This window comes from Cavia porcellus, unplaced genomic scaffold (assembly GCF_034190915.1).
Source record: "Cavia porcellus strain 051 isolate PalLab524CR breed Dunkin Hartley unplaced genomic scaffold, mCavPor4.1 scaffold_12, whole genome shotgun sequence".
NCBI classification, from domain to species: Eukaryota; Metazoa; Chordata; class Mammalia; order Rodentia; family Caviidae; genus Cavia; species Cavia porcellus.
In genome coordinates, this window is record NW_026947495.1 from 60,779,705 (window position 1) to 60,806,154 (window position 26,450).

A 26,450-nucleotide genomic window follows, 5' to 3' on the forward strand; every position below is an offset into this window, starting at 1 on the left:
TCTGCCTTTTGAAAAATGATTCTCTTAAGGGAGTGAAAAGACCAGTGACAGATAGAGAGAAGAACTTTGCAAATCATATCTAATTAAGGACTTGTACATAGGAGAAAAGAACTCTTAGAATTCAATAATATGAACAAAAGATCTGAGTAGACATTTTGCTTAATAGCGTACATAATGGGCTAATATAAAAGATATTCAACTTTGTTAGTTACTAGGGAAATGCAAATTAAAAGCAAGATACCACTAAAATTAAACACTAGAATGGCCACAATAAAGAAGACAGTATCAAGTGAGGACAAAGATGTAGAGAAACTGAAATCTTCTTTCATTTTTAGAGGGACTGTGAAATGGTATAGCCTCTTTACAAAGCAATCTGGTAGTCTTACACAAGTTAAATACAAACTTACCATATGATCTTGCAATTCTAAAGTTGCATTGCAGAACTATTTGGATTATGATAATGATCAACCAACTCTGAATTTACTAAAAATCATGAAATTATACATTTTTGCCAGTAACTTCATAGTATATAGTTCATACTTATATATGGCCATTTAAAATCTATCATTTTCTTGACCATTTGTGCTTAAATTTTGTGAACTCTTAAATCCCAATGCAACCAGAACTGATTTGTTGACATTGTCACATAAACTCTCTGATTTGTGTTTAATATTTTCCATCTCATAAGAATAGCAGCCTTTAAAGAAATACCTGTTTATATATATGCCTTTGTTTCAAATATATTTTTCCAACACTTTGTGTTTTTGAGTTCCAGATGAATGACTTCCAATTCTGAACTAAAGGTTATTATTCATTCTATGTCAGTGATCTTTTCTTTGACAGTTTTTTCAGAATGTTGCTAACTATAGAACCACAGCATTTAATGATTTATATAATTTGATGTTTTTATTGTTGTGTTAAAACCTGTTTTCTTGATGAAAATGTTAATTGCTGAAATATACTTTGGTTTTAATTATATGCTTATCTTTTGAAATAGAATATGCTTCTATGGGTTCACTCTATGACTATATCAACAGCAAAAGGAGTGAGGAAATGGATATGGATCACATTATGACTTGGGCTACTGATGTAGCCAAAGGTAATATTGCTTTGTGTTTGCTTACAGAATTAGTGGCAACATTTTCCTATTCCAATCTAGCAGCTTATATCATAAACATGTTATTCTATGTCCTGAGATCTCTTGCTTTTGAAGAACAAAAGGAGTATGAATTCTTCAATTTACCATATAGATAATGTTTTAGGTCATTGCCTTTCTACTTACGAATTTATTTTCTCTTTTTATTTCTTTCCTTAAAATCAAGTTCTACAAAATCAGCAAATTCTGGAGCAGACATTTTTACCACCTTTTGTGATAACTGTAATTGAGAAGCTCACTTTCAGTGCTTGCTCTGAAAGTTTCTCTGCAGTATCTAAAAACATGATTTATTGCAGAATTAGTTCTGCTCATTTTGTATACATAATAATATGCTAAATATAGTACTTGCCAAAAAATTTCTTCATCCTTCTATGTATGAACAATTCAAATTTTATTTTATGTTTAATGTAAACTTGGATGTCACACTTGGAAATGAAATATTTTAATACATAAAGTCTTAAACAAGATGCTCAGTTCTTTTCCCCTCATAAATTTCTGTGTAGATTAATGGTTTCTAAAGCAATTCAAATTCCATTTATTTTTATCTTTTGTTCCATTTTCCTAACTGAACATTTTTAGTTTTATTTATAACTGTCAAAGTTGCTTTGGAAACAAGTTGATCTAAGTAATGAATGTTAATGGTTACATTTGTATTCTAGCAACCTGTAGAAAGTAAGTATCTCTACATTTCACTGGGCAATTAACTCGTTCACATTTTACTATTCCATCCTGGGTAGCATCTCTTTACAGAGTAAATACAGTGTTTCTTCTCAAAAAAGAGAACAACTCATGCTTTGATTTCATTGCAGTCCCACAGTGACTCCCAAAGTAATACTTTCCTTTGGGGAATTATTTTGACTATTTTATCAACACTCACCAAATTCTTTAAATAGAGAAAGTGAAAAAAAAAATTCTGAAATTCCATGCTAGGTGCTGCTTCTGAACAATACTTCATTACCTTATAAGAATAATAAGCTCTGTGTTAAGGATGGGGTACTTAAAGCTTTGGCTGTGCTAATGAACTCAATTATATATTCATGCATCGTGCGTCTCGAATCAGCCTTGAGTTTCATATTCAAGCTATTTTTATGTAGTGTCACAGTCCTCTGCATGTCAGTAATATGTCAGACCAAAGGTGTGTAAGCAAGATGATATGCAGTTAGTGGGAGCTGCCTGCAGCATTATGGAAATACACATATGTCAATGTAGGTGCACATACAAGCATTTCTTGACATATGACACTACCTTACAGACTTTTATAGTTAGGGTGCTCGGCAAAATATACTCATGTTAGTTAACGAACGACATTGGGATATAGACATCAAACAAACATTGTTATCAGACACTTGGCTTCCTGTTCTCTACTTCAGGGTCCCTGTAACACACCCCAACCCCCCACAGGAGCTGTGTCTGAGGGCCAAGTCTCTTAGCTGTAGAACAGGACTGTCATTCTCCAGAGTTTTTGAAGGGCACTAGCTGTCTATATGAGAAGGAAAGCGAAGAGAATGAACAGAGCTAAGTAGCAAACTAGAACTAGAGGTGAAGGAGAGTGACGGAGATGGGAGCAGACCTGATAAACAGAGTCCAAGCTATTAAGTAATCTCCTCCTCTGCTTGGTTGATGAATTGATCTGAGAGGCAAGCACCAGTGGTTTGGCATCTGCTGAGAAGAGGCTTATTTATATATACTGTGTAACATTTAAAAATCCTTTCTGATGGCCTTACAAAGGAAAAGAAATCAATGTCTTAGAATGACTTCAACCTTCTCCTGAAAAGCTAGGTGGAGAACTTAGAGCTTAAATAGGAAGACTTGACTTTTGTCGATTTCTGTTTCAAATTCAACTGTGAGCTTGTCAATTTGGCTGAGATTGAAGCCACTGAAGCAACAGTGTTGAGAAATCAAAGGATGAATAATTCATTCCAAATAAGAGTTGGCTCATGCATTTTGAAACAGGCATTGCTTATCCTAACTGCCATTGAGACACTGTGTCCTCAAAGCTAAAAGGATTATCTTCACTCTTGGTAGGATGAAGAATAAGGAAGGGGAGATTGAAATTGCCCCATGTCATTGCTGAATCGTGTATCCACACTCAAAGTGATCATCCCTGACTCCAAATCTCCCCAAAAGTCTCCTTGGTGACACCTGTCAGATCTTTTTGAGAAAATTCTCAATGTTAAACCTGATAGAAGTATTTACCAACCTTTTCAATAATTTGCATTCGGAGGGTAAAATTATAAATGGCTCTTTAAAAGCAAATTAAACAATATTACATGGTTGTGAATACTACAATGATAACATATACACCAAGTATTATTTAAATGAATGGTATATCTTGTTCACAAATAATTTTCGGTACTTTACCTTATAATCTCCTGTGACAGAGAAAAGTGCCTGTGTTTTAAGCTTTTATATTCATGTGCTGTTTTTTGGAATCCTTGTTAGTAAGTGTAGAAACTCTCTCTACCTAATAGAGAAATTATTCAGGAATTTGAATCTAAAATGAGAGAAGTAACTGAAATTCAATCATACAGATTATTCAGTGCCACCCAAGTTGTAAAACTATTCAATTTTTACAGTTTGACATATGTAAAATTTCATATTAAAAGAGATTCCCTTTATTCTAGTTATATTTTGCTTAAAATCATCTAAATTACTAATACTTTTGTTCACTCTTTTCAGTGATATTGTTATATGGGAAGAGTTGAAATTTATTTTCTTTGCTCTTTCATGATTCTCATGAAAAGTAAAAGAACAATAGATTATTAATAAATTAACTTTTATAAAATTGAAATGTCCTATATACTTTAAAAACTTAAATTGTAGTTATTACATGGTTTTCAGTGGGTAATGCATTCTCAGAGGAATCCTGTCTGATTTGATGGCAGAAAGAACTTTTCTTCCATTATTTAAAAAAGAGAACTTGAAAAATAAAGGGAGAGGAAATGTTCATTCGAATGTTCTTTTTTTTTATATTCAGAGGGTGACAAATGCATAAATACAGAGAGACTTAAAACATGACTAAGAGCCAAATACTACTAAGACATGAAGTATATCTTTTGAAGTATAATTTTTTAATTCAAAACAATGAAAAATTATTTAGGTTATAATCTTGATTTATATTAAAAATGTGTTGGAGAGAACTTTTGAGTCTGTTTACTGATTATCACTAAGATTGGTATTTGTGAAAAGAAGAAAATACTTTATGATAACTGTATTTTTTCTGTCTGAAGATCATAAAATCCTTGACCAACCAGCACTAGTCAGTTCTCCAAGCTCATCTCTCCCCACCTATCTTCACTCCCAGGTCTTGATAGGGTGAATACTGAGAAAGTAAACCATGCTGCAACTGGTAATCACGGGCATCCAAATAAGAGCTGCATGCTGGGGCAGGACTTGGGCAGACGTGAAGCTGGCAGTGTGGAATACCTTAGTCACCAAGCATTTCTTCCACTGGTTACTGTGCTATTTTCTTTTTTTTGTCTTTCTTGTTTTTATCGGTACCAGGGATCGAACTCACGACTGCCTGCTTGCAAGGCAGGCGCTTACGCCGCTGAGCTAAATCCCCAGCCCCTTACTGGCTATTTTCATGCAAACTCTAGAAAACTGAGGTGCCTTTATTAGGTAATATAAGAAATTAGCTTTAACTTCAATCAAATTCCATCCTTCAAGAGATTAAAGTTTATAAATTTTGTTTAAGTGTTACTACCATAGATATATCCTGTTTGTTTGTTTTATAAATCTTGAAGAATAAAACACATGGATTTAATTTTTGCTATCAAATTCTTTGCAAGAATATTAAAAGTACTAATGCAATGTTGAAAAAGATTAATAGACCTTTTTCTTTTCTTGTACAAAAAGGAATGCACTATTTACATATGGAGGCTCCTGTCAAGGTGATTCACAGAGATCTCAAGTCAAGAAATGGTAATATAGTCACATATTTTTTATTTTCCTTAACCCTAACCCTGACTTATTACAAATTATATATGTCTATGTATAGAAATAAGCATTCTACATTGTATATCCTTTGCAACTTGTTGAGTGCTGATATCCTAACAGTCTTTCCACTATCAATAAATGCAAATTCTGTATAGTATTTGAAGAAACTGTGTACTGTTCCGTTGTATAAATATAGCACAGAATGTGGACATTTGGATTGTTTACATTTTTTTCTGTGATAAGAAATGTTTGACTTAATACCTTTCAGCCAAATTTTCTAATTATTTCTCTAGAATCATTTTCTAAAAGAAGTTTTGCTGGGTCCAAGTATGTAGTTGTATATTTTTAGTCCTCTATTTTTAGTTGATTCTCTGTACTGGCAATTTTGAGTTTTGTTCCTATTACTTCTGAATTACATAGTGTAACATTTTTATGTACTCATGCCCATATTACCTGGAGTAATGCCCAAAAATCATCAGCATTCTTGGAAGTTTGGAAGGTAAAGTTTTTCTTTTACTTATTTCCCTTGTTCTGTACTTGATGTAGTTTTGTTTTATGATTTTTTTTTATAATTTGGAGAGTGAGCACTGTAGAATAGCTTGCAGGAGTAAGCATTACTTTCAAGTAAGAATAGTAACAGAGAGCTTCTTCTGTTGCATCACTGCAGTGTTTTCAGAGAAAGGCAGTAGGATTATTTAGCTTCATCTGAATTTGGTAAAATAAACATGAGTTTACTACTTTAAAAAATATATCTTTCTGTCAGTCGTCTCCACACTTTCTAAGCAGTTCTCAGTAAGCCCCAGAAAAATTATTTATTTTTATAAAATCATTTAGTCACTGCTCTTCAAATGGGTATTTGCCCCTAGTGGTTCCTAGTATAGTAGTGGAAGTAGAAGAGGACCAAGGAAAAGGCCAGGAGCCTCTGCTCAGAGACAGGAACATGGGGTATGTGTCTGGCTGATCACGGGAAGAGCAGGGAAGAAAGGAAGTCATTTTGGTGGCCATTCCTGAGGAGTCCAGGTTGGACCCCCAACGTAACCCTGCCAATTGACTGTCACTGATTTGGCTTGCCTTCTAGATTATCACTTATCCCTTGGCCCTTATTAGACAGAGGCATCTTGAACCTAAACACTTTTATTTATTTATTTTTTGAGACAGGGTCTCATTATGCAGTTCACACTGGTTTTGAACTCACTATGTAGCCCAGGCTGGCCTCAAATTTGCAGTGATCCTCCTGCCTCAGCCTCCCACGTGCTGGGATTGCAGTCATGTGCCACCATACCAGGCAACACTTTCAATATATAGTTGACAAACAGTAAATCATTAGGAAATAATCTAGTAAGAAGTATCAGTTTTATGATTGTAAATTTTCAGTTCATGCTCAGAATTTCAACCTGAAAAAGCTATTGCACTGCATTATGTCCTTAATCTTTCATGAGAGAACAGTGATTAACTAAATTGAGAATTTACTTATGCTGTAATTATGAACACTTAAATACAATGTATAGTGTTAAAATTTATGCTATGACTTGCTAGGAACATACACACACTCACATTGAAATAATATAGACCTAATTTTATGTAATTTTTTTTCCTGGAAGAGGGAACAAGACTCATTTTCTATGTTATGTATTTTTATAATGTTATTTTTTAAAATGAAATTTTGGGGCTGGGGATATAGCTCAGTGGCACAGTACATGTCTGGCAAATGTGAGGTCATGAGTTTAGTCCCCGTTACCAAACAAAATAAAATAAAATGACTGTTTGTTAGCTTTATAATAAGAAAAAATAGTAGAGATATTTTTAAAACAATTGAATATAGTATTAGCAATATTTGCATTTTATTGGCATAAGTTTATACCTGATTACTTGTAATGCTATTACATATTACCTGTAATATATGATTGGTCATGTATAGATTATTTTCTGCATTTATCAAAGTCATAAATAGCTGCTGCTAAGCACTAAATTGATGTTAAGGCACTTAGTGGCTTACAAAAGAAATACCAAAAGCATTTTTTATTTTTCAAGTTCCATCCTTGGCCTCCTCTCCCCTTACCTGCTTGTTCTCCTACTCCCATGAGAATACACTTAATGTATTAACACTAACACATCTCGACTTCAAAACTGCATATCTGCTTATTAAATATAACCATACAGATATTTTATATGACCTCAGAATGTATTTCATTTAAATTGGTCTCTTTGTCTTCCTCCTCCTTCAAAAAAATCATACCATTTGCCTACACAAGAAATTAAACACAAATATATTGACAGTTTGAATCCAGAGCTCCGGTTCTAACCATTAACTATATTGCTTCTTAATTTACTTATCTTTGAACCTCCCTCCCCATATGCAGCTGTCCGTCAGGCCCAGCTAGTCCTGCATCCCAGGTGTTTATAGGCTCAGTGCACTTTTTCCTATGCATTCTCACAGTCCTAGTACCTTATGCTCCTTGTTTGGACTGCAACCATTTGCATGCCTAGTGCTCTCCTTGCTTCTGTGTTCCCTGATGTAGTCTCTCCCCTGCACACTTGCTCAGTTTTCCACAGGGCTCTTGCTGACCTGACTCTTACCTTCCAGAGTTGCTGTGCCTTTCCTATGGCTTTTGAGCTTTGGCCTAGGTTCTCTCTTCTGCCTTCCCAGCTCTCCTATTTCTGGTTAACTTTCAACTTTTCAGTTCTTAGCATAAGCATCATTTATTCCTGGAAATTTCATCTGACTTCCCTAGACTCAGAATCCCTACTCATTCATTCTATAATATTCTCATTTTCTTTCATCATGGTGTTTATCCCACTTTATCATAGATATTTATTTAACTGTCTCTCTGATTAGATATGGGAGCAGAAGCAATGCCAGTTTTGCTCACCTTTCTGTTCCAGGCATCTACATGGCCTTGATCATAGTAGATACTTAGCACATAGTTGTTAAATGAATGGATAAGTGAATGAGTGAATATTGCCTCTGCCTAAGAAAATTATTCTTAAATTGGGAAGAAAAACAATGTACTATGATGTAATAATTATAATGACTTCCTCAGTTTCATCTTAGCTGATCCTGGCAGGACCCACATAAAAATTTCATGCCTTTTTCAGTGTTTATATACATTATATGAAACAAGTGTCTTAGGAGCCATTTCAGTCTGTACCTCATGGAATTAAACTTTGGTTATAATGTTATCTCTCTTTTGAACAATCAATTCAGTAAACACTTTGAATATCCAATTGGAAATTTAGCTATATCAAACAAAACTAGAAGAAGAAAGTTACGCTTTCCTCAGTGTAAGACTATTCAAACAAATTAGATGATTGTGATTATTTATTTATTTTTTTCTTTTTTAGTTGTTATAGCTGCTGATGGAGTATTGAAGGTAGGACTGGTTCCTTTTTTTAAGTTTATTAGTACATTTGAGGTCCATAATGGATGCATTTGTTTTGGGTTGTTGGTGCCTGCACATGACACATCTTAATTCTTACATCCTCTCCTCTCCCTTCCATGCCCTGCCAACTTCATTTGCTCTCTTTACCATCTGTTTATTTTAATTTAAAAAATTATTAATTTCAGATGTAATTTAGTGACTCACGATTCTGTTACTAGTCAATAAGGAGAAGCTTGATACTGGTTTTTCTGTTCTCAGATCTGTGACTTTGGTGCTTCTCGGTTCCATAACCATACAACACACATGTCATTGGTTGGAACTTTCCCATGGATGGCTCCAGAAGTTATCCAGAGTCTCCCTGTATCGGAAACTTGTGACACATATTCCTATGGTGTGGTGAGTGTATTTCTCATTTCTTTCTATTGCAAAGCAAAATACAAGGAACAAACAACCTTGAGACAAGTAGGGCCACAATTTAACCTAGTGTGACAGTGCTGCTATTTCTAGAAGACTGCCAAGGAGAGCACATCCTAATTGTTGGAATGTGTATTTTGATCGCCTTTTTGCATCTGAACTCTTGGTCCTGTACTGGGAAAAAACCAGTACCTTCCAAGGAACAAGATTAGATGTGACCTGAATTTGCACAGGGTCCAGTGCACTCTGTGGACAGTGCATTTTTGCTGAGTAGCGACATGCCTGTAGAGTATGTCTGAACTCAGTGAATATATGGATCTTTTGGAACAGGACTTGATTGTGATGGGTTGCTCAAGAAGTATAAAACTACCAGTAGATCTGCCTCATGAGCTAATTAACAGGCAACTTGAGTGTCAACTAGTAACAGATAAGTGACTTTCTAAAAGCATGAAAGAAAACATACACACTTAGGAGATGGCCTTGCCCAGTTTTGCCGTAAGTCTTACCAAGTAATGGTAGCTGTCTGAGGTGTACGTATGGAACACTACATGAGAATGGCAACTGAGAAGCATGGAAGAGTAGACTCGTACAGATATAAGGGAGGATGCTCAAGGACTGGAGACCACAGGAAGGAACCAGTTCAGGAGCTGAAGCTTCTTTGAGAGTGGAGGTGAGTCATCCTGGAGAAAGATGATCTCCCTCTACTGTCAGAGAGAAAGAAGCCAGAGATGGGACAGTTTTTTGTTTTTTTTGTTTTTTTTTTGTTTTTTTTTTGAGATGGGGTCTCGCTATGCAGTTCAGGCTGGCCTTGAGCTCACTTTGTAGTCTGTCTCCTTTTGTGCCATGTATACTTTTTCTTTTACCATTACTTCATAAAAGGACATTTTCACTGTACTAGGAAGATAAACAGGAACAGAGTAGCTGGAGCCCATGCTCCTTCCTGAACTGTGCACGCTCTTGATGAAGGTGTTAGCTGGTGACACAGAGGAAATCACCAGTCAACATGGTTAAACAAGTTACTGTTCTCCCACCCAATTACTAACGAGGCCCGACCCTGCTTAGCTTCCAAAATCAGACAGGATCGGGCGCTTTCAGGGTAGTATAGCCATAGACATGTTATTGGTCTTCAGTCAGTCTCTTGAGTGTTTACTGCTAGACGTATTGAGTTCCAGAGTTCTTTCAGCTGATCAGCTCTAAGTTATGACATGTTCTGTATACACCAAACTATTGTAATAGAGATGCATTTTGCTGGCTACTGAATGAATCATTTCAAGAATGAAATACATGCTTTTGGCTAACGGGTATAATTTTAAAGGTTGGACAGTAGCAGTAATATCAAGCAAAATATCTAATTTCCTTTAGCTGAGTATTTTTAAGAATGAAAAGTATATATTTTTCCAGATAATGATGTAATAATTCTGTTTGAAAGATGGAAAAAAAGTTCTAGAACTGGTCTCCTGTGTCAAAAGGTACTGCTTTTTAATCATTGAACATTCATACTCTAGGATTCTAAAAGTGAAACACTTGTGAAATTTAACACTTTGTGAAATTTTTGTCTTATAAAGTTGTATCCCTAATCGAAAAGAAATAAACATATGTATGTAGGTGTATATAGATATAGATATCTGGATATCTATATTTTTTACCATTACTTCATATCTATATATGCAGATATCTATATCTCTATCTCTATCTCTATCTCTATCTCTATCTATATCTATATCTATATCTATATCTATATCTATATCTATACTGAGTTAGGCACTGTACCAGACTCCAACTTAGGATAATTCAGATTTGAAGTCACCTGCTCATCGGCACTGATACCTCATTCTGTCCTGTAGAACAGGAGCCAGCAAACATTTCCTGTAAAGAGCCAGATAGTACATGTTTTTGGCTTTGAGGGCCTATTAAGTTCACTGTTGCCTAGTTAGCTTTGTTTGTTTTGTTTTGTTTCTTAACCCTTTAAACCACTCTTCTTGGCAGCAGGCCTCCTTTGGAGACCTCTGTGGAACAAGAGGGCTCAGGAAGTAATAAGCAGCAAGACTGAGAACACAGCTGAGCGGCCCTCACTTTCTCTGTGGTTCCAGCAAGAGACCAGCTCTGACTCCTGTTATGTGCATGTGTATAGAAAAGCATATGAACATATTTAGGAGGTCACAACATTTAAATTGCTTTCCAGTTATATGAACTGGAAAACTTTTAAGGCTCATTTTATACTCCTGAGCCCATGCAATACTTTTATTTTGAAAATTCACCCTAAGTCTTGAAATTTTTCCGCTAGAAATTTTGACCTAAAGATGTTACTGTGAGTTAGGTATAGAAGAAACCAAATTTTTGGCTATGGTATTATTTCATTTATCAAAACAAACTCCTGGACACTTTCTTTCAAAGCTTCCAGTTTCCTAGAACTGTGATATAAAATGTGCTCATCTGCTTTTCCTTAGCTGAAATACAATTTTAGTACCAGTAACCAAGAACAGATGCCCTAAAAAAAAAACTGTTAAAGGTATTGAGAGGTGAAGATCCAACCTTAGGAAGTTTCTTGTATCTCTATAGTATCTTTCACACTTCAACTTCTATTTCTTACAGTCTGAGTCTGCTCAAGAGCTACAGGTGTTGGTTATTGTACAGTGAAAACCTCTCATCCAGGCAGCTATGCACTGCTGTTCAGGAGCAATGGCTGAGCATGTCTGGCTGCATGTTAGGGCTCTGTCTTCTTGCTTACTCACCCTACCTTTGCCTGCTTCAGGATTTAACAAATAGTCTAGCAAATCATTCTGCCTAGTCGTTTACTTGGCTGAAGCGTATTTACAAACCAGATATTGCTAGATAGAACCTATGTGCCCCCAGCCACAGGACAGGATTGTGTCAGTGTCAATTCTACTTTCATGCTAGTACTTTCCCTTAATTGATAGAAACAGAAATGACTCCTCAGTGACTCAGTTTTTAAACAGCATTGTTGTCTGTCTGTTGAAGTGAAGGTTGGCTCAGAATTCTGGCTCACCTCAAGCACCAAGCTCTATCTGCAGTATTCCATTCAGAAAAGTGTATGGATTTTAACTTGATTATAAACAAGAATTCAGATTGTGTTTGATTCTAGTCCCCCCTTTCATTTGTTCCAAGTAAACATTATTAATGAAAGAAAATGTACAAGGCATAATTTCCAGAATCATGTTTTAGATAATCCCACTTTTTTAATGAAGAAAGCATTATATATTCAAGTAGATATTAAATAAAAGAGCCAGAGAGGATACTTGTTAAAATTGGGACCACATTCTTTTTAGAAGTGTCCGCGAACATTGAAAATGATACCTTCGTAAGAAAATAATGTGGCCATTCAGACTTTCTGGTGTCCTTTCAGAAAGAGGTCTATAGCCAGGACTCTGTCAGTAAGAGCATCTGTTTGCATGAAGCACCCATAGTTCATTAAGAGCTCATTCTGTGGCTCGAGACTTCCCCCTTACACGCAGCAGTCACACATCAGTGAATAAAGCCACCAAAAGAGTTGTCCATTTTTGAGGCCCACTCAAAAAAGTACGTTTTTACTTTTTATTCTTCTATTTTCTTTCAGACTTGCTGTGAGAGTTTAACCTCTAGTATTCCCTGGAAGATTAGCCCTCTGCAGCTTCCTAGATGCGTGTTGCTTCCTGGCAAGTCTCTCTTGCCTTGCACCACCTTAAAACAAATATGCTACCAGTGCCAGAAGTGGATTCTGTAATCTCTCTTTCTAAGGAGTAAACATTGCTAGGCAGATAATTTTTCCTCTATTCATTTTATAAGAAAGATTTTTCTACCCTCTTATGATAACTTCTCTTGAAACACCAAACCAGAAAGCGTGTTTAGTGTGTAATCTACAAAAAGAGAAAGGACTTCAGGAAGGCAAAACTCATTGAAAGAATAAGCCTTCCAAGAATGCAAGGCCTCGTCATTCTCTAAAAACAAAGCTACCCTAATGACAATGCAGAAAGGATTACCTTCCTAGGAGTTTCTCAGCCAAAACCAGCCCTGAAAACTAAGTAGCTTAAGAAAAAGCCTCACTGTGCACTTGTCTGTGAGCCGTGTTCCAGAACCAGCCAGGCTCAGGTAATGGCTTTCTATTGTGTGTAAGAGAAAAGGCAGAAGTACACAGCCTTGTCCAAGTTTCTGTTCTGTAAACTGAAAATAGAAATTTTCCTTGTGAGCACAGTTTAACTGGGACAATGTCTCAATATACAATGAGTTGGAAAATATTTTTAAGGTGTAAGATCACAATAATGTTTGGCTCGCATCCTCCTAAGTGGTATTTTAGGGCATCATTTAATATATTTTTAGACCTCCAGTGACTTCAACAAAATTCTTATAAGAAGGGTTTTTGTGTGCCCATTGTCATTTTGTTGAGTGTATAAAAAGCTGTCCTGTCTCATATTACCTAGTTTTTGGTGCTTTCCTGAACCTGGAGAATTAGTAAAAGAAACCAGTGAGATGTCCTGGTACTGGAACCAAAGTGTAAGCCTCAGTTGGCTTTCAAAACGTGATGGCTCGTGAGGATTAGCAGTGCTGTCCCCACAGTTTCACACTCATCAAGCGCCTCCATTGCCTACAGTGGATCTTCCAAGACACAGGGAGGGAGTTCGGGGTTAGAGCACAGATCTTACTAGGTTTTAGACATCTTCCCACAGAGTATTTTGCAATACAGGATGAAGAATTAATAGTTTTTGGTGCGTTTTCTCTTTCTGTGTGCATGTGTGTGTGTGTGTGCACATGTTTACACGAGTGTAATGTATGCACCGGCCAAACCAAGAAGGAGGTGTGAGGTGGTTCATCTGAACAGTTTTCAGTCTAGAGCAATTGATTTGTTCGAGCTGACTCCTTCTCTCCATAGGAATGCCAGATTCATCCATTTATTTGCTCTTCATGTCCTTCCCCCCATCCCCAGCGCCAGTGGAGGGGTAATTGCAGCAAATTGAGGGGCTTCATTTCCTGCTCAGCCCACTTGCTGCCTCCTCCGTGGCGCAGGCATGTGTCACGGTGATTGCATACCTGTGCTAGCTCTCACCCTTCCCTTACTTACAGCCATCACTCGAATTGTCCCCTTCTGGGATGCCCCTTACCTTTTCCTAATCACTTGTGTGACTCAAATAGAATTATTCAGTAGCTCTTCTAAAGAAGTACCTTATACACTTGATTAAAAGCCCAAAGAGGCTTCAGTGAATTTTTCCCCCTCCAGCTTGAGCAGCATCTGCCAATTTCCCTGATTTACCTGCTAATTATCTTCATATTAGCGAGCATTCATTTAACATGTTGTGGCTCGAATAAGGCTGAGTGCTAGCTGAAGAAATAGTGGATCAAGATTTACAGAACTTGTTTGAATAGAATACTTGTCCTCTATTCTCATTTAGAAATAGATTCTCATGTTTGGAACAAGAGAAATCTTAAGCCCAAACTGCTGAGTCTTTTCTTGCCTCTGCCATGGCTCAGCACCTACAACATGCAGTGTGTATTCTCTCTACCACTGCAGCCTCCCCTTACAGCGTGTAATTCCCTAGAATGACATGGGGTGGGATTAGAACTTGGCCTTCCTGGTGAGACAGCACGTTCATATTCTAGTCTGTCACTTGCTAGCTAAATGTCTTTGGGCAAGTTTATTTAACTTGTCTAAATCCTAGTTTCCTCACCTATGACATGAGGATAATACCTGTGTGAGAGGATCGACACTGAGCATGATGACACAGATAAGCAGTGCCTAGAATGTAATAAGCACTCAGTAAATGATTGTAGTTATTATTATTATTATTATTGATAAAATTTTTTAAAATTTGCACTTTACAAAGTATTAGTAGACTCAAAGTTTGGATGTCCGTTTGTATAAATAGAGAACGTAACTGAGCATCCCAGCCTCTGCTACTTAGTGGTTAAAGAGAAACCAAAATCAGCAGCATTCTTAGCACTGCTTTGCTTGCTTTGGGCCTTCCTGTTAAGATTTGTTAGTCATGCTTATCTCAAGGGTTGCAGAGATTAATCCTCATAAACTCACATGCACATAGCTCAAGTGTATATAAAACATATATTACATTTTAGCATATGATGTTATAAGTTATAGGTAGATAAAAATGGATTCATTATTTTGAGAGACATTTATCCAAAACACAAAATCTTAAATGTTGCAATTTTACAAAGGCTTACCATTGTACAGTTAGTGGTTTTGCCAGTGATTTAGATTGGGGTCTTGTTTTTGTTACAATATTACTATTGAAAAATTTTGAATTTCCTTTTATAGGAAAATGTATCAGAGACTGAAGGTAGTATGAGTTTTACCTAATAAAATATAAAATGTAATTTGTGGGAATATGTGAAAAATCTCAATAACTTGAGAGATAAAGTTAAATATTCAGACTCATTGATTTCATAAAATTTTAAGTCTGACTCTTCTAAACTGAGGTTTTTCTTCATTAAAAAAGAACATAAAAAATACATAAAATTTAAAAGAAGTCCTGTGTGTAAATATATACATATAGAGGTTGTCCAAGTTTCTATAGATGGGGTTGGTTGTGCCTGGTAATTGGGTACAATTAAATGTTAGATAAAATTTCAGTAATATACCAAAAATAAAGTACAAGAATAAAAATTCCGTTTTCTTTTTGTTCCAGGTTCTCTGGGAGATGCTAACAAGGGAGGTCCCCTTTAAAGGTTTGGAAGGATTACAAGTAGCTTGGCTTGTAGTGGAAAAAAACGAGGTAAGACTACGTTTCTCCATTCAGGTACATAGATCAGAAAACAGTATTGGGGTTTTGCAAAAGACTTTTTCATCTTCTTCAAATTGAAAGTAAGTTCACGCTTATGGAAAGATTAGCAGTAGGAGCTAACACAAAGGGTCAAAGTGATGTTATTCCTCATGAATGGACCCTTTACATCTAATTGTTGCAGCTTCACGTCGTGATGCTGTAGATCAAAAATTGTACAAGTACTGTACTAGTTTCTCAGTCTCAATTGTAAAACCTAGGGGTTTGTTCTTAGTGATGAAAGAAGCCATTGCGTCCAAGGTAGGGGAACAGTTTAACTCCATCTCCTGCGTTTAGGACATCTTTTTTACTGGCCGGGAGTTGATATATCTGTAAGAGACCTTCAGCTACTTCAACTTACCTCTCCCAGCAGGAGTCACTATAGTACAAGAAACTGTCGCTTAGATGAGAATTTCAAAAATAAAAGAAGAAAAAATAGTTTCAAAAAGGGGAAAAATTACAGTTTTGCCACCTACGTTGAACACTACATTGAAGATGAGCTCCTCACTGGAATTGGCGAGGCAGTGGCATAACTGTTCGCTTCTTCATGCAGAGCCTTTCCATTTCAAAAGAACTTCAGTGGCGTAAACACCGTTTGTGCTGTGTCCCCAGCCTCGCTTTTCTTCTTCCCACAAATTGAGGCTTTCAGTTAGTTGGACCTATGAGCCTACATCAGAGAACATGGCACATTCATATCAAAGAGAGCAACTACATTTTGAAAGGTTTAAAATTGTGCCTGAAACGCACAGCCATGGAAATTCTCAGCATAAGGATGAAGCATCCAGTATCAAGGTATTATGAGGACTCAGATCATGTAATGGAAGCATGCAGTTGTCTTTGCAAGGCGAAACAACTTCATTTCACAAAACTTCTTCATTTCCAAATCTTATCTGAGCCCTCCACAAAGGGTAAGAGTGCAATTTTAAGATAAAATAATTTTCCAAAAGGCAAATGTATAAAGATATTGCTTTGCTAATTCTGTAAAAGAATTAAATTGATCTCTCTATGTGAGTTGCAGGAACAAGTTAGATTATTCAAAAAGCTGCTGTTGAGTAGGAGAAACCAAGTTTCCATCTTTTAGATCACATAATCCAGAATTAACCTTACTAATTTGTCCTCCTGGTTGATTGAAGATGGATGAAATATTGATGATAGCTGAACTTAATGAGAGAGAGCTGCCAGTTTAAGAAATGAAAAGGAGTTAAATGCAAGAATGTGCCTTACTCATTGTTTTCACAGAAGCTGCTTGATTTTAATTAAATGTGATAGTAATTCTGAGTAATATAGTTTTAGAATATGAGGAGCCACTTGTTTCTGTTCTATGTTTTTGGCAGTGAAATGATTAGATGTTTGCTTCAGAGCTTTCAGGTGAAAAGTGAAGCGAATCATTGACCTTCAGTTGACTCTGGAGCAGAGCAACCCCCTCTGAACCCCCTCCACACTGTGCTAAGATAAACCAGGAGAAGGGATTTTTAAAGCTAACTGGACCCTCCTAATATTTATAATACTGTTAAATAATATTCCATTCTAAAGGAAGGCAGAACAGGTGTAAACCTAAAGCATTTTTAAACCATTAGATATTTAAAGCTGAAGAGAAAGATGAACTAGATGCTGCTTAAGGGTTGGGAATCCCCACAAATGACCTTCAGCCCCTTTGTAACATTGTATACAAGGAGACAGCCTCCTTCTGTGCCCAGCAGATCCCACAGAGAGCACTGTTTACTGTGGTGCATTCTGATGATCAGCTCCTGACTCACCAAGGCTGCTCAAGGACCTCCCATACTGTAATTATCAAATACGGATGTTAGTTCAGAGAACACACATGGTTATACAACTTCTCTCATTTTTTCCTAATGAACTTAGGTAATACTGGGTACTATAAGAATATTTATGTGCACAGTACTTATTTGCTCACAATGTGGAAGGTAAGTGTAAATGCAATTTCCGATGTCATCATTCAAGAACGTGTCTTCGTTTCACCTCATAAATGGAGACTGTCATTTCCAGAACACATTCTCTTGATACAGCAGTAATTCCCAATGATCGATTTCATTTAATAACAAAATTAAGATAAAACCCCTTCAACTTCTAATTAATTTATTTACTTATTTTAACTTGAATACCTTCAGTTATTGGGTTAAAAAAAAAAGTAGCTATGTTTTTAATAGGCTCCATTTAAATAAAGAATGATGTCTTTAAACTATCAAGGAGAAATTTCAGATGTGATCCAGCCAGCCTGTAATATCCATATCCATTCAGGTTGCTTTTTCTTTTTAATTTTTAATTTTGTAATAACTATAGACTCACAGGAATTGGTAAAAATACTGCAAGGGATTCTATGTACTCTACCCCCAGCTTCCCTATTGGTGATACGTTATATAGCTGTTGTATAGTATCAAAACTAGGGAATTGAGATCCGTACATTACTCTTAACCAGTGCCAGATCTTAGTTCCACTATTCATCACTGTGATTTTCATCTGCCAAAGAATTAATACATTGCAAAACTGTATCTGAGAGTCTTTGTTTCTAATCCCTTATTAATGAAATTAGACCTTTAACCACAAGTCTCTTCTAACACTAAACCTAGATTCATAAAGCTCTACTAAAGTTTACCAAGTAAACAATGAGTCTTTATAGAAGACATGAAATTAAGAGGATATTACTAAAAATTTTTTAAATAAAAAAGCATGCTGATTTGCTTTGTCAGTCCCATGAATCTTGATCAGCATTTCAGATGTTCTGCTAGGATAATTTCTATTTTTATAAATATTTAGATTCTTGTATAAAATGTTTTTAAAAAAGAGAAGTAAAACTATAAAACAAAAACATTCATAAAAATTAATCTACTCTGCTTGACTATACTTCAGAAAAATAAAAACTTAAAAATACTTTTTATGTCTTACGTAGAAAATGGTGTAAAAATATGATCTTTAAAAATGTTATGCCTAATTTAGTGATTGGGAAATATTTTAATCTTAAACATGAACTTCTATTTATAAATATTTAAATTTTATAGTATTGCAAGCCTGGTGCTACATTATTTCAGAATGTTTTAATGCATTAGGAATGTGCAGCTATGTAATCAAGATTTAAATATTTTGGATTCTATTTTAAAGTATTTTTTAATGCGCCAAAAAAAAAAATCCCTTACATAAAGTGAGTCTAGATTTAACTGATAGTTGACCATACCAGATTATTTAAAATAATTGTGTCTTCGTGTAATGCTTCAGGTGTTGTGTTCAGCTGGAAAAGATGACAGAAATACTCATATATATTCATTCAGTTCTCATTTCAGCTCACAGAAGAATGTTGAAAAAAAGCTTATATTGAAAAGTATTACCCTGGGGGCTGGGGATTTAGCTCAGCGGCATAAGCGCCTGCCTTGCAAGCAGGCAGTCGTGAGTTCGATCCCTGGTACCGATAAAAAAAACGAAAAAGACAAAAAAAAAAAGAAAAGTATTACCCTTTCCAAAAACTCATTATCCTTAGTTCTACATGAGGAAAATTTAGTTGCATAACTAGTACGTTTTCATTAGTTCCCATCTCCCAGATACTTTAAGGAGGAAAAAACAAACATTTGGTATTCCTTTTGATGAGGGTCCAGTTTACAGTAAAATAATAGTACAGCTTCATACATTTTGTTCTTGTGAATTTACAAGACTAGAAGTTTAAAAGTGCTTTGTGTAGTCTTTACTCTGGAGAGGATTGTTTCATTAACTTTGTTTTGACTTTAGGATTATCTATAATTCCAAAAACAGATCATCAGTTTTCTTTCTAGCTTTACGTATAGCTTCCCCTAAATCCAGCTAGGTTTAGTGCCAAGTTTTCTGCGTATAAGACTTGTTTAGAAGACAGTACTGGGGAATAAATCTTCTTCATACTTTGTAGTGATGCAGTTCTCAACTTGGGCACACCCAGTGTTTGCTTGATTAACAACTGTGGTAACACTTTCAGTCCCCCATAGGAAATACAGAGAAGCACAGCTTACCTGCACCAAATATATTTTACATCAATATATATTTTACATCAGTACTATAGTATAAAAGATAAGTAAATGAAACATGTATGTTGCATTGTACACATTCTCAGGCCTGGCCACACTGGAGGCAATAATGAGGCATTTGTAAGTCCTGGCATCTCTGGGTAAATAGAGTCCAGCAGCTGCAAAGGCAACCTGATAGATTTTCTCGTATTAATGCCTGCAGTACTGAGAGAAAACTGTTGTTGGTGACAGCCTCAAAAATCTCAGTAGAGTTATAAATAAAATATAAAAATCAGTCTGCCTTTGATGGATTTTATTTGATAGTTCAATTCTTACAAATTTTTCTGTTTTGAAACTGCTCAAAAAAAATACTTAAATCAGAATTAGAGTCTAGGCCCAGAAAATGATAAACCTCATTGCTTGCTTGTATTGCTTGTGTGAATCAACATGACAACTTATATTTGATGAGCTGTGAATTCTTGATCCTGTAGGACGTTAGTGTATAGTGAAGGCTGACTGGCATTCATTTATTTTTGTAGTGCTGGAGATTGAACCCAGGACCTAACACATACTAAACAGGTGCTATACCACTTATCTGAAGTCAGGCTCCTTGAATGTTTTGTTACATTAGTTGTGCTTGAGTCTGACTTCTCCATTAGTTAAGATTCCTCTTTATAGAAAAAGTAGAAGCCTTCAGAGTTTAGATATTATAAATCTCAGCATAAATTCTACCGTGTCATATATTGATCCATGGAACTTCTAAATTTCATATTTTGTTTATGATTCTGGTTTAGCTCTTTTAGGGTTCTTCAAATACTACTTGCCTGCCTTAATGAGTAAATTCTTGTGTTTTGTTTTGTTTTCTTTTTCTTCCTGTAGAGACTAACCATTCCAAGCAGTTGCCCCAGAAGTTTTGCTGAACTGTTACATCAGTGTTGGGAAGCTGATGCCAAGGTATGTTTTTTTGTTATTTTGAATCCTGAAATTTCACTTGTTTGTATGGTTTTGAGTTTTCAAACTTGAGGTAGTAAAATCCCTTGTACTGCAAAGCTGAATTGCTATTCCTGTGAGCCCCAGGCTGACTTTGAAGGCTCTCTGTTGGCATCTCCTTATCTTCATCTCCACAGTCTCATTATTGGCTTTTTAAAACATGTTTTGGAATTCTTGACTCAGTGAAAGTAACTTTTTGTCTTTTTGTTTTTAATCTTTAATAATAACCACTGCACTTTTATATTATAAAAATGGCTAACACACAGTACTTGTTACATACCAGGCACTGTTCCCAGCACTTTATGTATATGAACTCATTTATTCCTCAGAGTGCCTCTTTGAAAATGGAAGCTGCTATTATTCTCATCCTACAATTGAAGAATCGAGGCACACAGAGAGGTTAAGCAATAAGCCAAGGCCACACAGATAATACACAGTGTGGCTGGACATGAAGGCAGCCTGGCATGAGTCCCTGCTCTTAACCCTATTCTGAATTGCCTTTCTAACCAAGAAGCAGGCACAAGTAGCACTGGCAGAGACTCTTGTTACATTCTCCTTGTCCAATTGCAGAAATATTTTGAGCTATCACAGTCTAGTTGGAGAAATTCCAGAACTTAGGCTTTCATGTGGTTATCACATCTGAACATGAATGACTCATTTCCTTTTGCAGCAAGGACCATTCTAAAAGACTTTTGCACACATACGGAAATACGTACAGATAAAATGATATGCCAGTCTCTGTGTCAAAATAAGGTGAAAGGAAATGTATGACAGTGTAGAGTAAATAAAATTGGCTGTGATAATTTTTGAAGCTTTTAAAAATAATTTTAATAGAGGTTCCATTATATTGTTCCCTTTGCTTTTATGTATGCTTAGAATTTTCCATAATAAAAAAAAAAAAAGAATTTTCCATAATAAAAAGTTAAAGGATGAAAGATTCTCAACCAAGTAAACTTTGGAGTAAGAGAGCAGTTATACACAGGAAAGGACCAAAAACCATCGCAGTCCAAACCTGTTCAGTTTTTCATGGAAATAGTATTTCAACTGACCTTTGAAACACAGGCCTATAAAGAAAGACTTAAAACCGAACTCTTTATTAACCCAGCCCCAGTGTGACCCCCCCCCCCCCAGAAAAATGAACGATGACAGCAGAGTCTGCTGTTGTGCCTCCTGGTGCTTTGGTGGTAAAGTTCAGAAACAGTTTGTGAACTTGGGGACTGTGTTAGCGAAACACAGAATTCATGTTGATTCGTGCACATGTTCTGCACTGAGGGCGGAGTGCAGCAGTGCAGGCATCGCAGTGAGGGGCCCCGTGCTGTGACTGAGACCTGCCGTGCCCATGGTCACTGTCACCTGGAACACACGCGCTGGTTCCCCGAGCCCCGTGCATTGTGCCTTCATCCAGCAATGCTATTCAGCGGCCTCAATCTTTGTGTTCGCTTCTATCCTTAAATCTTCCCTATCTTTTTTTCAAATCAACTCCTACGTTTATTTGGTATCATGTTTATTTAAGAGCATGTTTTAAAACAACATCAGTATTTTTATTTAGGTTTGTTACTATTTTTATTAGTATTCTTTGCATGAGTTTTGAATGGTCACCTTTACCTATGTAGGCCGTTATTTTTATTGTGTGACTTTGCAGAATGTGAGTTTTTAAAGCATTATGCACTTTGTATCTAATCCAGTTGAAATTGTAAGCAGATATTTTCAAGCTTTCTTTAGAACATTTATACTGTTTAAAATGTATTGTTTACCCTGTCCCTACTCCTTCTACAAATTATATGTCCATTGTAACATATATGGAGATTTGGGTAGTATTTTTCTCTGTCATACTTTAATAGAAATTTATTTGAAATTACATGAATGCAACTATATTTCTATAACTGTAATTACATTTCTGTCTGCAAAGCAAGTTTTTAATTTTTAATTGGTACTACATTCATTAAAATTTTAAGAATGTACATCATGCCACATTGATTAAGTGATAGTATGAATACCTCACTCACCAAGGGTAATTGTTCCAACGTAGACAACCTGAGGTTGTCAGGCATTTACTGTGTAGACAACTGACTCTTCTTTATGACCAAAAGAATTTTGTGTTCCTATCTTGCATCGTATAAGGAGGGTTTAAAATTGATTTTTGTTTCCTAAAATTAGGAAATTTTACTCTGATAAAACTATGCCACGCCTCCTGTATTTGATTTGATTGTACAGCAGACTATAGCCCACATTTCCAACCTTCTCTTCACTAATCTCCAGGCAGGCCTTCTTTCCCCTGACTGCTGATACTGCTTTTGTGTCATGCTTCCCCCTGAATCTTTCATCGTTGGGCTTTTCCTGTTACTCCGCCTGCCCCATCCTAGGCTTAGAACTCCTCCAAACCACAGTCTGGCCTACTGTACTCTTTGGTACTGCAGTGCTTTGTTTTGTTTTGTTTAATATATTTTTCTTCCTAAATGGATTGCATAGAGCTGTTCCTATGTGTGTGTTTCCCTGTAAGATCTCTTATCAGTTTACTTCAGTAGATGCCCAATTTGTTGTTGCCCAAAAAAGCCAAAACAAAATAAATTTTCTGAGGTACATTGTAGTTTTTTGGCAAGAAATACAAGTCAACAAGAAGTTGAACCCAGTCCCATGCACATTTGGAGAGCAATCGTTGGTTAAAGCATTTCACCTCTTTTTCAACCCTTAGGCTTTGGAATATTAACACCTAAATTAAAATAGCTGGTCCATCTCTAGGCTTGGGGTTCTTTTGCAGTGAGGAGGAGGAGATGTATATGAGAGAAAGCTGGTGTTGAGTGTTGGGTCACTCTAGTGCTTATGCCAGATACTCAAAGTGTTTTACTGCAAAAAAGAAGAGTATTGGTTTAAATCTTAATATGAAATTTCCAAATAAGGAATCAGTAGCTGAAGCCAAGAAGAGGTAACATCTTACCCTTCTGATAAAAGATGGGAAAAAAAAGCAGAGCCCTTATGTCTGTAAGTTTTATGTCTGCATGTGATGCTGGGCAGTTTATACTTTTCTGAGACTTGTTCTCCTTATTTATAAAGTGGAGACAAATAGAGAAATAAAAGATGCTTAATAAATCACCTAGTATTTAAATATTTAAATAAGCAAATATACGTAATACCTTAAAGCAATCTAAGCCCCCAAAATTTAAATATTCAGCCCACCTAGTATTTAAATATTTAAATAAGCAAATATACGTAATACCTTAAAGCAATCTAAGCCCCCAGAAGAATGCCTGTCAAATCCTAGACCAAATATATTCTACAACCAGAATGCTCAAAAAAATATCACCACAAAATTCTATATTGTTGTTGTGTTTATTTTTTTAGAGACAGTGTGTCTTGCTAGGTTGTCCAGGTTGGTGACAAACTCTTGGGTGATCCTCCTGCTTCAGCCTCCCAATTAGAAATTACAGGGTACACCATGTTGCCCAGCTGTTTACTGGTTTTTAAGTGTTCACATTCATCATTTCTGAGCACAGATTACAATTAAGATTTTTCTGGGGATGCTTATCATCCAATTACAAAAGAATTTTACCTTGTTTCAAGAATAATTAAATGCAGGCAAAAATATTTCTTTAAAAATTCATGAGCTCCTCCTGCTGCTTTGCCTTGCAAAATGAAAGTCCTGTATTTATTATATAATTATTTCCTCCTCTAACAATTAAAATATTCTTTCTTTTAAAACCTGACATATGGTAGAGAAATTAAGGTACAAAGAAAGTTAAAGAAGACAGAATATTTTAAAAGTTACTTGCAGAAGCCATCTTCCTCTTTATTAGATAATTTAATGTACATTAGTCACATTTGTGCCTTCTTTTGCTGCCTTCTTAAAAAGGATACCCACACACACACACACACACACACTCTCTCTCTCTCTCGCTCGCTCTCTTTCTCTTTCATCCTTAAAGAAGAACAATAATAATAGAGCTCAATGAACATCCTAGTTTTATATTTCTGAGAAATGCAAAAATTGCTTTTCTTAGTAATGTAGGAAGCACGTAAGTCCTGAGAACAAGCCACCACCTCACCATTGTTCCTTCTTGTTTTTATGCTCCTAAATTAAAATGCATGTTTTAATTGCAGTGACTGTAATTTGTTCAGAAACGGTATAATTATGAGGCATGCTGAAGAGAGAAGGTGCATCACCCTTTTATTATCTTTCTCCATTTTTGTTTTAACCTTTTGTCTCAACCTTGGCTGGAATCTGAAGACAGACTAGTATACTCACTGCTTGCCGAAGAAATACACTTAACCGCTGCTTTTTCAATTTCTATTGAAGAATATCTTACAGTGTCCCAGCCTAAAGCTAATGTGGGGTAAAGACTAGAAACAATGAAGTTAGGATACCTTTAACATTTGGAGATTTTTTGGTTTTGTCTTCTGGTTTTTGCTTTTGGTTTTTTGTTTTGTTTTTGTTTTTGTTTTGCTGCCCAACTTATTGGGAAATTTTTGTTACTTCCAATAGATTGATAAATATATTTTCTCCCAGCATTTTATATAAAATTTTCAAATGCACATAAAAATTTAAAAAAGTTTTACAGGGAATATGAACATGTCCACTGTGCAAACTTTTTAATGCCTTCATCACATAGATTTTTAAGTGAGTTTTTCCTATTGCGAGTCCTTAATCATACCTCACAGAGAGAATTGGTGTACTCTTTATGTAGGGAAGAATATTAGTTATCTCACATGACAGAAAAATCAACATCTGACTTATTCTTAGGAGTAAAAATGGACTGAACATGTGTACTACTTATCCAGAGTGATTTGACAACTGTGAAGTAACTACATCAGAACATTGTATCAATATTTTATTTTGTCCTGATTGAGTTAGCTTATTAGTGGGCTGTGGGTGCCTACGTTTTTCTCTTCTTTCTTAAGGCTAAGTGATTATGTTTCTTCTGTTCTGCAGAAACGGCCATCATTCAAGCAAATCATTTCAATTCTAGAGTCCATGTCAAATGATGCAAGCCTTCCTGACCAGTGTAACTCATTCCTGCACCACAAGGCAGAGTGGAGGTGGGTAAGCCCTGGTACCGCAGTCCTGGCCCAGCTTGAAAGTCCGTCACTGGCCTCAGGAAGAGAACTGAGGCCTTGAGGACAGTCCTGATTCCGAAGCTGAGCACAGGAAAAAATTTAAGGTTTTGGAGATCTAATACATCTTCCCTTTCATATGTATACAAGAAAGACTGTTTCTCTAAGTTTGTTACCTTAGGATGTGTCTGAGTTCTTCGAAAAAAGTTGAAATCGTATCTTCTGAGACAAAAGATTACCAAACGTTTCTTTGGCTCTAGCCCAGCAAAAGCTAAAAGTGCTTGTTAGCCTTGATCTGTGCAGAGTACTGAATCCACTAGTGCAGAAGGGTACAGAGACCATAAAAACTTTCAAGACAAAACTTTGGATGTTATAAATCCTATTAAAATGTGTTAAGAGTAATACAGACTAGTAATGAGAGACTTTTGTGAGTGGAAAAAGTCAGCGCAGGATGAAACACTTAAGCCAGGTCACACGATGCAGGAGTATAAATAGCATGTTTGGGAGCAGACACTGTCCCCTCCCGGACTCAGCAGAGATTTTAAGTAATTTCATCTCTGCTCCTGGTTGCTGTGGTGGTAACATGATGCCTTACGCCACCTGCTGATGCCAGGTGAACACTGCACACACTTTGGAAGTCACGGGACGTTTCTTCGGGCTTTGTGTTTGATTGCTGTTTTACAACAGCCTTATGTATTCTTATTGCTCTGGAACAACTACCTACAGCCAGTGAGTTTAATGAGTTTTTATTTAGGGATGCAGTGAATTCAGTGAGCTCAAG

General features: G+C 36.1%; 1 protein-coding gene across 9 annotated transcripts in view; it reads left to right on the forward strand.

Annotated features, from left to right (window-relative positions):
* Positions 1-26,450, forward strand: part of Map3k20 (mitogen-activated protein kinase kinase kinase 20) — a 166,024-nt gene that overhangs the window by 86,184 nt on the left and 53,390 nt on the right. For all 9 annotated transcript variants that reach the window (XM_063259295.1, XM_063259296.1, XM_063259294.1 and 6 more), the window contains exons 4-10: positions 998-1,099; positions 5,015-5,080; positions 8,438-8,466; positions 8,734-8,871; positions 15,519-15,605; positions 20,513-20,587; positions 25,548-25,654. In XM_063259295.1, coding sequence (XP_063115365.1) covers positions 998-1,099; positions 5,015-5,080; positions 8,438-8,466; positions 8,734-8,871; positions 15,519-15,605; positions 20,513-20,587; positions 25,548-25,654 — 604 coding nt within the window. The remainder of the gene's footprint in view (positions 1-997; positions 1,100-5,014; positions 5,081-8,437; positions 8,467-8,733; positions 8,872-15,518; positions 15,606-20,512; positions 20,588-25,547; positions 25,655-26,450) is intronic.